The following is a 14,851-nucleotide window of genomic DNA, read 5'->3' as shown; positions in this document are numbered from 1 at the left end:
GGGAGGCTGAGGCAGGAGGATCGCTTGAGCCCAGGAGTTTGAGGTTGCTGTGAGCTAGGCTGACGCCACGGCACTCTAGCCCGGGCAACACAGCGAGATCCTGTCTCAAAAAAAAAAAAAATGCTTGGGACCAGAAGTATTTCGGATTTTTTTCAATTTTGGAATATTTGCATTATATACTTACTCGTTGAGCATTCCTAATCCTAAGATCCGAAATCTGAAATGCTCCAATGAGCATTTCCTTTGAGTATCAGGTTGTCACTCAAAAAATTTTGGATTTTGTAGCATTTTGAATTTCGGATTTTTGGATTAAGGACACTCGACCTGTGTAAGAACACATTAATCTAACATCCCGAGAAGGATTGCCTCTCCCAGGAAGTGGACAGCACAATTACGAAGAAAAATGATAAAGTCAAGTCATGGATACATACACATGTACACACCATACACACGCACAAACATACACACACATAAACCAACCTAGCCAGGGAAGGGTGAGGCCTTCTCAATTGTCTCTGTACCCCAGGCCCGGGAACAACGATTGGACTGGAAGCCTTGGTGTCCGCCAGAATCGGCAGGAAAACTTTTTGAAAATGCAAAGTCCCAAGCAACTCCCCCTACACACACACACATACACACGCTGTGATTCAGTAGATCTAGGATGGGACTTGGAATCTGCATCATTATCAAGCCCACATGATTCTGATGCCAGTGGACCCTGGATCCCCAAAGGAGAAACCCTGTGCTGACCAAGGCCAGGCCCCATAGTAGGCCCTTAGGAAAAGCTGAAATGGTAAGTCAGTCTAATGATCTGCGTCACAAACATATACTGAGACTCTAATGAGTGACAGGCACAAAATGCTTGTGCAAAACACTGAGACGTATAATAAAAAAATAATGGAGAAGCAGCCCTTCTGCCATCAAAGCTCACAAGCTTCATGGTAGCACAGATCTATAAACACTTGACTACAGTACAATGTAATACACACACTCACCCGGATAACAAATCCTTACTGAGCACCTTCCAGATGCTTCCAGGCACTACAGATATATCAGTAAACAAGACAGCAAAACATCCCTGCCTGCACAGAGCTGACATGATAGTGACAGGAGACAGATAACAGACAAAATAAAAAAGCATAATGTATAGTCTGTTAGGTGGTGATAAGTGTTATGGAGAAAGACTAAGCAAAGAAGGAAGGGATACGGGGGTGTCATTTTAAATCTGCACCAGTTTCAAATAATCCCCGTAGCTCTATTCAACACAGCTCTACATGCTTTGCTCGTAGCTGTTAAAGTTTCACAGAAGAACATGGGTATGAAAGGACAGACAAGGGAATGACTGACTCAGCTGGGTGGGTTGGGGTGAGAGGGTTGGGGACAAGGATGGTTTCCAGGATGAGATGAATGCTGAGTAAGTAAGTTCCCTTCCCTTTCCTTCCCATGCAGGAATGTTCCTCCTGCCGCTCTGAGGGCTGCAGAGCGTGAATCAGTTCTGACTGACTTCGCAAAGCATTTCCAGCAAGGACTGGACGCCTGTGTGTCTCTTACCTTTGCCAAAACGTATGTGTCTCCTTCCAGCTCACGTTATAAGCTTACGCAATTCTATCAGCCTTTCCTGGGTCGTGAATGTCAATGGCAATCTTTAGGACTTTTTTTTAATCATAAAAGGAACATATGATCACAGTAAAAAACATGAAAAATACCAGATAGCATAAAGATTCCCAATATTCTTACTCCCAACACTACCTCTGTTCACATTTTGGTGTGTTTTTTTGACAGAGTTGTTGTTTAACATAGCTGGGACCACACTGCATCTGTATTATTTTGTATCCTGCTCTTTTTATTTTTACAACATATGCATTTTCACTATATGTATAATTTTTAATTACTATATATGCATTTTTCTGTGTAAAACAAATCTATATGAACATCATTTTTAACAGCTATATAACATTCCATCCGATTGACATACTATATTAACCATTTCCCAATTGTTGGGCATTTAGGTTTCCAAGTTTTCATAATTATAAATTACACTGAAAATAACTTTATACAGAAAGGTATTTCAAGTAGTTCCCTAAGAATAGACTCCTAGAAGGAGAACTACGGGAAACCGGAAATGTGTTAGACAAGTAGTAACTGCACACATGATCCACGGTTGGCCCAGATTTAACCACCGCACCTCCCGGCTGCAGAGGCAGAACACAGAAGCTGGCCATCTTTCTCCACCTTTTCAGTCTTAATGGTAAATGGTTTCAGAAGCGACATATTTACCTGCTGTCAGAATCTGAGGCGATCTCCTTTCTCCCTCCAAAGCGGATCTGGCACTGCACAGAAAAAGAAGCTGCTGAGATCAGCTGTTGGGATGGCACAGAAAACATCACAAAACAGCCTGTGTGGGCCTTCGGGGTCAGGAGGGGTACACGGGGGCCAGAAACTCCAGGATCAGCGCATCCCTGTGCTCTGGGTGTCAGCACAAGACTTAAGGAGGTGGACACCCCGGCCTTCAGGCTGCCAGTTAAAGGAAACCTTTATCTCCCACTTGCACAGAAGCGAGCCTTGTGGGAAAACAATGCTAACAGGAAAACAAATGCACACAGCGTCTGCACGTGGTCTAGGAAGCTGCACCTATCTGTCAGCAGCTGACTCTCTGTAACACAGAGCTCTTAACAGGCAATAATTAAAACTGCCACAAATCGACGATGACAGTTCCCGTTGACAGAGCCCCAAAGTTGTTATGACTGGGTATAAAACTACAACAGCATAAATCAAGCTTCAAACAAGTCATCTGGCTGTGCTGAATGACATTTTACTCAGGGTGGGTAAAAACCAAAGCAAACTACTCTCTTTTTCTTTTTTCAAAATTGTGGTAAAATATAGAATATGAAGTTTGCCATTGTAACCATTTTCAGGTATAAAATTCAATTCACAATGCTGTGTAACCATCCCACCACTATTCACTGCTCTCTTTTAGAAGTATAGAATCTCTGCTATGGCTAGGAGGCTTACAAGATTCCTAAACATATTACCAAAACCTGCGCGCGTGCGCATGTGTGTGTGTGTGTGTGTGTGTGTATAAAAATGACACATCTGTCAAAACACATTAAACTGTATACTTAATGGTATATTTTATTATATGCAAATTATATGTCAACAAAGGTTATTTTTGAAAGACATATACAATACTTTAACCCCCACCAAAATAATAGTAACAGCAGATGCTCTGGGCATAAGCTCCAATTTATTTCTCTAAAATGCTACAAATAAAGTAGCTCAACTTGCCTCCTCATCTCCTTGTTATATTTTCCATTTCTGGAGCGAAGAACAAGCAAACTAAAAACATGGGCCCCATATTTATTATGGACCAGGCTCTGCCCAGGCCCTTTACCTACCTTAACAATCTGATTCCCTCCGCAGCCCCGTGGAGATATGTGACCCGATTACAGGGGAGGAGAGGAGAAGAGCACACTCGGCTGGAGAGATGAAGCTAGTATTCAACTCAGCTATGTCGGAGCCCAAAGCCTTTCCAGGCCTGGGCAGATGCTAAATTCTCTGGGCTCGCTTCAACACTTAACGCACACCCATATTAAAGTACTTACCTCCCTATACTATAATTATATACACATAATTGTCAGTTGCCCCTTCCCAAAAGTGAGCTCCTAGAATTCCCAGGTTTGGATCCTGGCTCTGCCACTTACTGACTATGACGCCTTGAGCAAGTTATTGGGCCTCTCTGAGCTTCAGTCCATTCATCTGTAAAATGAAACTAATTGCAGGAACTATCTCACAGGGTGGTTGAAAGGATTAAATGTAAAGCACTCACAGAGAGCCTGGCACACAGTGAATGTGCCATAAATGACAGCTAACAGTAGGTGCATCTGGCACACTCAGGCGAGCACACTGATTCCAGTCTCGAGTCCAAGCTCACTTTCAAGCTCAGCCATAGCCGGGCACCGGAAACAGCACCAACCGATCACAGCGGAGGCCACCTGGAGGGGCCACACAGCTGCTGGCAGCAACAGAGGATCCGGGGCATGGCCTCGTTCCTCTTCTTGTGCTCATGGGTCCTGACTCCAAACCACCACCTCTGCACCCTAAGAGTTGCCCTAAAACACAACTGCTTGGAAATGAGACTTTGAAACCCACATCAATGCCCTTCTTAAAGCGACATCACTGAAGGGTGGGGTCCTCCAGAGGGCTTAGGAAATTCAAGATAGAGGAACTCCTCCATCCCAACTCCGACCATACTCCCTGCTCTGTTATTTCCTGGGGGAAACTATTATGTAGCTTCACTATTCCCAGATACAAAGTGGGAGTAAGTCTGTGTCTATAAAAGGGAAGAAATGACTTCTACATTAATTACTTGACACTATTACTCAGCCCAAGAGGCAAACGTATGCTTTCCTCTTACCTGTTTCACTGCATCCAGCAGTCGCTCCAGCAGAAATTGTCTTTTGTCATTGTTCTGTGATCCTAAAATGCAATGAGGCTTAATTAGTTCTCCTCGAGTTAGCCTTCCATTAAGACTTCTGACATCATGGTACATTTTGGTACACTGAGTTGCTGTCCCTAACTAGGATCAGTCCTTTGCTACTGATTTTTAACAAAATCAACAGGATGACCAGTACCAATAATCCATATCATTATGATGAAGTTTGACCATTTGCCTATTACTGCATCACAGGAAAACAGCTAAACTAATTTTCCCCAAATGTGAAGAACACATCCAGAATGCTCTAACTAAGGCTTTCTCAACCACGGCACTATTGACATTGTAGGATGGTTAGCAACATCCCTGGCCTCTATCCACTAAATGCCATTAGCACACACATACCCCTGAGTTGTAACAACGAAAATGTCTCCAGATATTATCAAATGTCCCCCGGGGAGCAAAACCACCCCCAGTTGACAACCAGCAGTCTAAAATAAAACATAAGTTTAACCAGCGTAGCAGGCACTGCTTGCTAGCTGATCTCACCATCACCTCCAACATCCTTTTCCCAAGCCACCTTCAGCAATTCAAGCTGAAAAACCTAATTACTCCTTTTCTCAGCAGCCGAGGCTGACCTTAAGAAGTTTGGCCAATAAAAAGAAAGCAGGAGTGCACTAGGAGATCTATGGGAAAGTTAGGCCTTTTTGATATAAAGAAGAGCTATGAAGACCTATGAAGGGCATCATTCCTTCCTCATCCTCCACTCCTTAATCATAAACCTGTTGGGTGAGGCCAGAGTAGCATTTGCCACCATGACGCCATGTGCCTGAGGGACAGGCCTGGAGAATCACAAGACACCAGCCCTGATATCCCTGAGTTGCTAAACCAAGACTATAAACAACCTAACCGTCACAAAATAAATAACCCCATTTGTTCAAACCACTGGACACTGGACTGTTACTTGCCACCAAAAGCATTCCAACCTGATACACATGACATGTGCTGAACTCCCACTGAAGGTCTGGGGCAAGGGCACTTCAGAGTACCAGGCGGACAGTTGTCAGAGCTACAACTGATGCTCTGCGAGAAGCCCAGTGACTCCGATCAGCAGAAATGCGGCTCTGTTATATTTGATTATGATGCACCAGACACAAAGCACAGACATTTCAAAGGACAGTCAAATTCAAAGTCACAAGAGCAGATGCTGCACACCACAGGCATTGAATTGCCATCAAGCTGCTTCCCTCTAGAGCAACTACACGAGGGCAGCACCAGGCCGTAGCAGCAGGACATGATCTCAGAGGCAGTCAGTGATTCCTCCAAGTCAAGCCAGGGCCAGTCCGTGGATAACAACGGCCACCATGTGCTGGGTCCTTCCCAGAAGCTGAGCTCTCTGCACGTATCATCTCCTCCGATCCTCACGACCACCCTACAAGCCTACATAACATAGATGGGGAAGATGAAGCTCAGAGAAGTCAAGTAACTGTGTGCTTTGATCCACTCAGGATTTATTTAACTTCTACTATGTGCCAGGCGACATTCTAAGTGCTGGGACACAGGAGTTAAATGGTATAAAAGAGCCATCTTTTCGTGGAGCTAAAATTCTATTAGAAAGAAACAAATAGTGTGTAAGTAAACTAATCAATGAATTGGTGTTAGAGAGACATACTAGGAATAAAAACAAGAGTGGTAAGATAGGGGAGAAGCAAGAAGGCCGCTTCACCCAAGGTGGCCCCTGGGGGCCTCTCTGCAAGGTGACATGTGAGCTGAGCCCCTCATAAAGACAAGGAGCAGCTATGCAAGGATACAGCAGGCCAGTGCTCCAGGCAGGGCAAACAGCGAGGGGAGAGGTTCAGAGGCAGGACACGGGTTGCTCTGGTCTTCCAGGACTAGAAGGAAGTCTATGGTGACTTGAGCGAAAAGCAAAACAGGGGAAGGGAAGAACAGGCGGGCAGGCACACAGGGTCATGTGGACCATGATCAAGGGTTCAGATTCTGTTCAAATTTGAATACTATTATAACTGGTAGAACTGTGATCCTGACTGAGGACCAGGCCACTCTAAAGCCCATGTTAACACCACGATACCAAGGATCCTGCCGTACTCCAGGCCTGGCAATGAATACTCCGAGATACTCGGAGATACTCTGAGACACAAACACAGTAAAACAACCACTCCTCGAATATTACCATTATTTTGTTTTCTGGAAGAGGTTTCAATAAAGGACAGCCTACACACCACTCCCACCAGATGTGAGGCTGTCATGAAGTGTCATTCAGGATAGTTACAGATCCCACCTGCCCACGGCCCTCCAGCACCTCTCTTGATACCTGTGTCTATCAACAAACCCTGCTCTTTGTTTAGCAGGAGGTTTGGTTTCTGTTCTTTCCTAACCTAAAAGGCTTGCTTTCTTCCTTTTTTCAAGCACTAGACCCAAAAATCCTACTTGCCCTTGGCCAATGCCAATTGGAAACTTAACAAGGTTTCCCCCCTGGAAATGTCTCTACTATTTTTTCTCATCATAAAAGTAATTCAGGTGAAAAAAATAATAACAAATCAGGATAAAGTGTACAAAGAAAATAAAAATCTCCATCATCTCACTACTGATCTTTTTTTAATGCAGTGCTTCTCAAATTGTAATGTGCCCAGAGATCCCCTGGGGATCTGGTTAAAAGGCAGGTTCTGATTCAGAAGGTTGAGGGCGGGGCCTGAGACTCTATGTCTCACAAGCTCCTAGGTGACGCTGACACTGCTGGTTCCTGACCCACACTTGAATAGCAAGGGTTTAGCACCTACTCTTCCTGATATGCGCAATGATCCTAGACATTCTCTATGGTATTTAGCTGTACTGCTTGCTCTAGATGAGATGTCAGCAGCCTCCTCTGCCTTATTCTGCAAAGCCTCTTTTCATGATGGGGAAAAAAGACTGTTCTCTATGTAAAACAACCTGAGGTTGTGCAGGTCTCAACCCGGGGCTCACGCTCCCTGGCTGTGATCTCTCTCCGCAGGCAAGAAGCGCTTGAGTGAGACATCGTGACCTCACGAGGGGCACCTGTGTCCATCTTGCCCCTGAACAGGGCTTGAGAAAATAGAGTCTCGCAGGATGCAGGGAGCACAGGTAGCCTCAGGGCCACTCATCAACTGCACGAGGTGCCCGGAGAGGCCTCTGGCCATAAGGAACACTGCGCGGTAAGTCACAAGGCATGACTTCTCATCCTGGCCGGGCTGCTTGCTAGCCATGTGAGAGGGACAGTCACTTCCCTTGTCCGGGCACTGGTTTCTGTATGAGATCATGCCCTCCTAGCTCTGCAGTCTGTGAATGTGGGAACTCTGCAGAGAAAGGCAGGCAGAGTAATCAATGCTATCGCTCTTTCCTACCTTCTCCCAGTGACAAAGAGGAGAATACAGCACCCCCACCAGGGCCCAGAAGAATCCTTCAAATGCTGCATCCACCCAGAGAGGCGCAGTGAATTGATGCCCACCTACTGGGTCTCTAGTTGGGACTTAGTTGGGCTAAGTTATTAAATGACTGACCCATTTAATCCTTGACAAAGAAGGAAAAGTGGCTCCGTTCAACAGAGAGAACTGAGGCCCAGAGAGGAAAAGACCTTTGCCCAAGGCTAGACCCACGGGAGGCAGTGGAAGAGATTCAATTCCAAGTCCACTGGCTCCTGGCTCTGCCTTCTGCTAAATCCTGCTCAACTTTGACTTCTACAACAAACCCACAGCAACAGCCCACTGCAAATTCAGGAGCTATTTCTTGGTGACACACGAGTGACCAAACTCCAGCCTTCCTGCTTCCTCTCTTCTCCAAGGGCAGCCCCCAGCCAATACCGTGAACCAGGCGAGCCAGAACAGACTCCTGTTTCAATTTCTTGTTAGATCACCATCACAATGAAAATAGAAACTGTAATGGCACCCCAGGGAATATCCCACCCTGGGGTCCCCAAACGTGTCTGAGAAATGTAATTATCCCCTAACTCCCTAACTCAGAAACCACACCTGCATGTGAAAATCAGTCACGTGGTTCAGGCATATTCCTGTTGTCTTTGTCTTTAATGTTCACAATCCTCAGGATCTAATGTTTAATTTAATGTTTGGATCCTTAGGGTCCTACTGTAATGTTTACCACGAACCTCTAGCCTTCCACTTGGGGTCTCCCCTCAAGCTACAGTGGCCTCCTGGGGAGAGAGCAGAAGGTAAGAATGGAGCAGGGGATGGAATCCTACTCCAACAGCCATACGATCACGGCAGGTTACTTAACCTCTCTGCTTCAGGCTCCTCATCGGAGAAGCTACCTCTTAGGATCATTAATGAGTGAACGTATTTGGCGCACCTAGAACCGTGCCTGGTGTGAGGGAGAAAAGAAAAAGAAGGCAACGTTCTCTGGGTGCCCACTGTGTGCAAGGAGTTCTGCCCAAGGTCACACGGCAAGGCAAGTGCTGCACTGGAGGCTGACTCTGGAAGGCAAGTGTTCCTTCCATCACCCCACACTGCCATCCCGCCGGGCGCCCAGGAGAGGCTTACTGAAAAAGCAGGAACATGAGCCGTGCTTTCAAAAATGAGAACCAGAACAGGCAAATCCATGGAGATAACACAGATAGGTGACAACTGCTTCATGGCTACAGGGTTTCCTTTGGGTTGGAAGTAGATAGAGGCGGTGGTTGCACAATAATGCAAATGCACTAAATGCCACTGAATTGATCACTAAACCATGGTTAATACTATGTTATGTGAGTTTCACCTCAATAAAAAAATATTTTTGGGCCGGGCGCGGTGGCTCACACCTGTAATCCTAGCACTCTGGGAGGCCAAGGCAAGAGGATTGCTTGAGCTCAGGAGTTCAAGACCAGCCTGAGCAAAGAGCGAGACCCCATCTCTACTAAAAATACAAAGAAATTAGCCAAACAACTAAAAATAGAAAAAATTAGCCGGGCATGGTGGTGCGTGCCTGTGGTCCCAGCTACCTGGGAGGCTGAGGCAGGAGGATCGCTTGAGCCCAGGAGTTTGAGGTTGCTGTGAGCTAGGCTGGTACCATGGCACTCTAGCCCAGGCAAGAGAGTGAGACTCCGTCTCAAAAAAAAAAAAAAAATAATATATAGATGTATATATAATTCTTTTTTTTTATGAAAAGGACTGCAACAGATAGATACTGGCCAAAAGAACATTCCAAGCCAAAGGAACAACTGCAGTAGGATTCCCCCAAGGGTGGGACAAGCCACTTCCAGAGAGCACCCAGTCCCCACATTGAATCACACACTAGGGAAGGTGCTCCCTGCTCACTTCTCTTTCATATTTCTGAAGATACTGAGGGGAATGTCCCCCTGATGCTAGGAGGTCCCTAACATCTAGATCAGTCACGGTCCTAACAGGAAACAACAGACACACTCAAGGGGAGTCCAAAGGGGCTCACTTACGTAAGCCTCATTACCCAAGAGTGGGTGTAGATAAGCAATTCTCAACCAGGGTGATTTTGCCCCCCAGGGGACATTTGGCAATGTCAGGAGACATTTCTGGTTAGCAAAACTCGGAGGGTGCTACTGGCATCCAGTGGGTGGAGAGGCCAGGGGCCCTACTAAACATGCTACAGTGCACAGGCCACCCCTGACAAACAAGAATTATCTAGCCCATAATGCTGCAGTTGGGAAATTCTGCCATAAAGTAAGTCTGACTATCCCATTTCACAGACGATGACACGGAGGCACCGAAAGACTACATAACTTAAACCTCCACTTGTGCTCTGAATCCTGTCTCCTCACCTGCTCAAGAACATGCTCCAGCAATTGTCCCTCTCATCCCACATCATCGGTTTCTCCTTCTCACTACAAAATTCCAACAGCATACAAGGATATCGTAATGTCTCCCCCAATTTAATAAAACCCACGCCTTGCGTCCACATGCCCCTCCAGCTGCCAGCCCATTTCTGGCTGCCCTGTCCAGCGTGGCTCTTCCTTCACGGGACTTGTCAAGCCCTCTGTGACAGCCACCCCTGCCCTGACTGCTTCCTAGCTCTGGCCCTTTTGCTCCGATCCCCTTCACCCTGCACTGAACTATCTACGCAGTGGCCAGAACATCCGGAAGCATACATGAATACACAATAATGACATATTACAGGACAGACACAATGATATTCTGTGATTCATTCAATGTGCCCTGCAAAAAACTGCAATGCACATAGCATTTCTATTAAGCCATGCACATGCATCTCTGGCAGGTTGTCTTAGATGACTTGGGTTTCTCATTTTTGCTGAATAAACCTGCACCTTTAGCACGCCCTAGAATGGGAGTCAGCAAACTCTTTCTGTAAAAAGCCACACAGTCAATATTTTAGGCCCTGCAGGCCAGAGGGTTGCTGTCACAACCACTCAACCCTGCCACCATAGTGTGAAAGCAGCCCTAGACAGTATGTTAATGAACAGCCTTTGGGCTGGATTTAACGGACCACTGCCCTAGCAGAAGTAATGAAGGAAGGGGGCAGGGTTAAAAATTAAAACAATAGTGTCTGTGTTTGCAGACCTTACAGCCATCGTGCAGTTAGACTTTTACACGTCAGAGTTCGCCAGCAGGCTGGAAACCAGGCCCTCATCATAATCACATTCCCACCTCCCTCACCCTCTAAGACCCCACATATAAAGCCTTGCAGGGAACAAGCTGTCACTGCAGAATTCACACTCAATTACCTTCGCAGGCATCTGGGATGCTTGGCGCTATTGGCCCAATGACGAGTTTAGTGGGATTGATGTTGTTTAACTTCCGCCCCATCCCCCCAAATCCACTACCGTTCCAAACAAAGACACAGGAAGAAAGCAGAAGGGAAGGAGGAGCGAGCAGAAAGGACTGCTCAACATATGCCACAGGCACGTCCAAGATTAAGATGGACCCCCGCGATGCCCACTGGGTCAGGCGGAGCATGGAAATGAGCAGGGTGAGCAGGCGATGTGGCAACGGCGAGAGCTGCGCAGGTGCCCCTTTAGGGATGGCAGCTGCTACTCATCGGTGGCTAACGGTACCTCACGGCAACACCAGCAATGCCCATCTCCTGGTTTTTTTCATCAGAGGCTGGAAATCCAGAGTTTGATGTCAATTAGTCGGCACCTAATTAAACTCTTGTGAGAGCAGTGTTCCCGCTGACTCTGCATGAACCAAATACAACACACCTGGGGCCAGATCTGACGTCAATTTAAGCTTCACATCTACCTGGAAGGTGGCTGCTGGCAGCTCCACTGAAAAGAATTGAGCCTTGAAGACATTGATCATTTGCCCAAGGGACAGCTTAGAGGTGACAGACCCAACACTTTACCCCAAAGCGTGTGCCTTCCAACCTCCACAAAACCAAGGTAACCCCCTGGATGGCTCAATTTCAGCACAGAAAAAGGACTCTCTTGCCAAAGGGCCACCAGAGAAAAACCAACCTCCTGATGGCTGGCTCAGATGTTACCTTCTCAGAGAAACTTTCCTGCTGAGAGTTCTCCGTGGGCACAACGGCTCTCCACACTGTGCTTCTGTAGCCCTCCAGCCCCACCACACCCCTGGTGCAATCCCTACCATGGAAAGGATTATGGGGACATAAACTGGCTCCCTGCCCACCCCCTGGCTTGTGAGCCCTCTTGGGGATGGAAAGGAACTTCACTGAACCCCCACTCACAGAAGGAATCCACAATTGCTGAATCTAGACTCTAGTGGGGTTCATTTCTGTGATTCCGCAAGTGGCTGCTTTAGATGGAGAGGACCAGACCAGGCCAGGACACAACAGCTGCCCCGGGCATGTAATGAGCAGGGCGAGGCAGTGCCTTTGTCTGCTCAAGCATTAATTACCGCATGCACAGATAAAATGGACATTCTTCCCAAAGTCAGGGCGCTGGCTCCCAGTATTGTGGGGTGAAGTGGCACAGCAGGGCCAGGACAAAAGGACAGACTTGCTGCCACCACACAATGTAAAGAGGCAGGCTCTGCCTCGAGATAGAGGGGCTCAGGCCATCCAATGTGGGCTTATAATGTCTAAGATCAAGACAAAATCAGTGAGCAAAGAATAGGACCATCAATTTACTCTAGAGCAGGGGTCAGCAAACATTTTCTGTAAAGAGCAAAACAGTAAATATTTTAGGCTTTGCACGCTGTGTGGTCTCTGTCACAGTTACTCAATTTGCCATTGTAGCATGAAAGCAGCCATAGACAATAGTAAATGAATGGATGTGGCTGCATTCCAATAAAACTTTACTTACAAAACAGGGGGCCAGCCCAGTTTGCCAATCCTTGCTGTAGGAAAAAAAACACTAAAAAGCAGTGCGCAAATACTTTAAAGAGAAAGTATACCTTCCCTTATGATTGAAGAAATGCAAATGATATACTTACCACCACATGGCACCATTATTTGTGTAACTACTAAATTAACCAAAAAACATTTAAAATGAAATTCCCCAATGCTGGTAAAGCTATGATAATCAGGCACACACCACTGGTAATAATATACTGATGCAGTAAGTTCCGAAAAGGAATGTGGCAATGCAAACCAAAAGCTACAAAAATATCAAAATACCTTTTTCACACCTTGCAAATTAAGCTAAGGAGGAACAGGGGAAATGAGAAAAGGAACAAACAACTATTCCACTAGTCCCTTCATCTTCCAGATATTGAGGAAGGAACTACACAGTCATTGCTTGCTTTAAATTTTATTTTCTGATGAAAGAATTAAGAGTCAGAAGGTTCAATAATTTGAACCCAAGCCCAAGTTCTTCAACAGGGAGTTAAACCCAGGATTGTCTACATCCAAAACTTTTTTCACAATACAATGCCTGACTGTAGAGGGCATCATGGGCACAAATACTTTTACTGTAGTCTCCTAGTAAAGGGGTCAGTAAACTACAGCCCCCAAGCGAAATCCAGCTGCTGCCTACTTTCTAAATAAAGTTTTATTGGAACACAGCTACATTCTTTCATTTACATATTGCCTGCGGCTGCTTTCATACCACAACAAGAGGTGAATACTTGGGGCAGAGACCAGATAGCCCATAAAGCAGAAAATATTTACTGTCTGGCCCTTCACAGAAAGCATTTGCCAATCCCATCCTAAAACATCATAAATGGAATTTACTTTCTTTAGTTACAATGGGAGAAAGGTTAAATAACTGCAGTACATCGATCTGGTGGAATGTTATGTTGCCTTTTTTAATAATTGCGAAAAGAAGGAACATGGACAAATACAATAATGTAAGTGGACATCCTAATTCAAATGTAGACACAATGCAATTATGTAAAATGCACATACAGTATATGCTTTGAACAAAGGCAAAAGTGGAATACCTAAAAATTTCAATATTTAATGTGCTAGGAAGGTATATTTAAAGGTATATTCTGTTTTCACAATAGTATTTAATTTCATTTTAGTTTTTTGGGTTTTTTTTAAAGTTCTAGAAGGAAAGAACAGATTCCAAGAAATGCAGATGCAGGCAAAGAAAAATGAAATGGAGTGGGCAAGGCTCCCACCCTGGAGGAAGCAGGATGCTGTCCAGGCGGGCAGAGGAAACGCTACCTGCCAGGCCTCTGAAAGGCTCCTGGATCAGCCAGCAAAAGTCTGCAGGGAAAGGATCCTCGCTCCCCCTACAGGCTTCAGACTGCTCCACCCCTCACCCAGCCTGCTGCCACAGCCTCTCCCACCTCAGAAAAAGGCAATTCTCACCCCTTCCATCTGCACGGGCACAAAAACTACCTGAGTCCCCTGCCTCATGGGGTCTCTGCTCTGACACCACCTTCCCGGTGAGGCCCTCCTGACCACTCTATCCAAAATTACAACAGCCCTCCCCCTGTAGTTCATCCTCCATCCAGACAATTTAGTAGGACAGACTCCACACTTGGGCTCTGGACTGGGCTTTTGATCCAGACCTGGCCAAGCAGAGTCACTGTGAGGGTTCTAGGATGACCACTTGGCCAGCCAGACCCCTGTGTGTCAGCCTCAGGACTTTCGCTGGAGCACTTCGGTAAGAGGCCCACTCTTTGCTCAGGGATTGCTACATTACAGGATGTGGCCCAAGAGCTGCTGGTAGTCATCTTGCCTCCGTGGAGGAGAGGCTGCCTGTGTATGAAGCCAACAGAGAGGAAAGCAGAGCTAAGAGCTAGACAGAAAGACAGTCTGATAGTCCCTAAGCACCTGAATCCAGCTGAGCCTGAAGCCAGCCCCTATCCCTAGACTTTTATATTACAAGACACTACAAATCCCCATGTTGCTGAAATCAGTTTGATCACCTTCTGCCACATTCCATTGAAAAAAGTGCTGGCTAACACACCGAGCATTACTCCAGCAAAACCTCCATGGTATGTTCATTCAACTTGCTTCAATAGACACCATCAGTACAGCGCTTTGACAAGTGATAGCAGATGTACCAAATAATCATCCAGTAACTGTTTGCTGAATGGTGAACCC

The 14,851-nt window shown here is 46.1% G+C and overlaps 1 protein-coding gene across 1 annotated transcript in view; it reads right to left on the bottom strand.

The window, feature by feature from the left end:
* Positions 1-14,851, bottom strand: part of SNX29 (sorting nexin 29) — a 496,896-nt gene that overhangs the window by 473,907 nt on the left and 8,138 nt on the right. The window contains exons 2-3 of the mRNA XM_012647575.1: positions 4,415-4,476; positions 2,278-2,330 (exon numbers count right to left, since the gene is read on the bottom strand). Coding sequence (XP_012503029.1) covers positions 2,278-2,330; positions 4,415-4,476 — 115 coding nt within the window. The remainder of the gene's footprint in view (positions 1-2,277; positions 2,331-4,414; positions 4,477-14,851) is intronic.

This window comes from Propithecus coquereli, unplaced genomic scaffold, assembly GCF_000956105.1.
Source record: "Propithecus coquereli isolate 6110/MARCELLA unplaced genomic scaffold, Pcoq_1.0 Scaffold27, whole genome shotgun sequence".
NCBI classification, from domain to species: Eukaryota; Metazoa; Chordata; class Mammalia; order Primates; family Indriidae; genus Propithecus; species Propithecus coquereli.
Note: the sequence above shows the minus strand (reverse complement) of the source record. Positions and strands in the feature narration are given on the sequence as shown.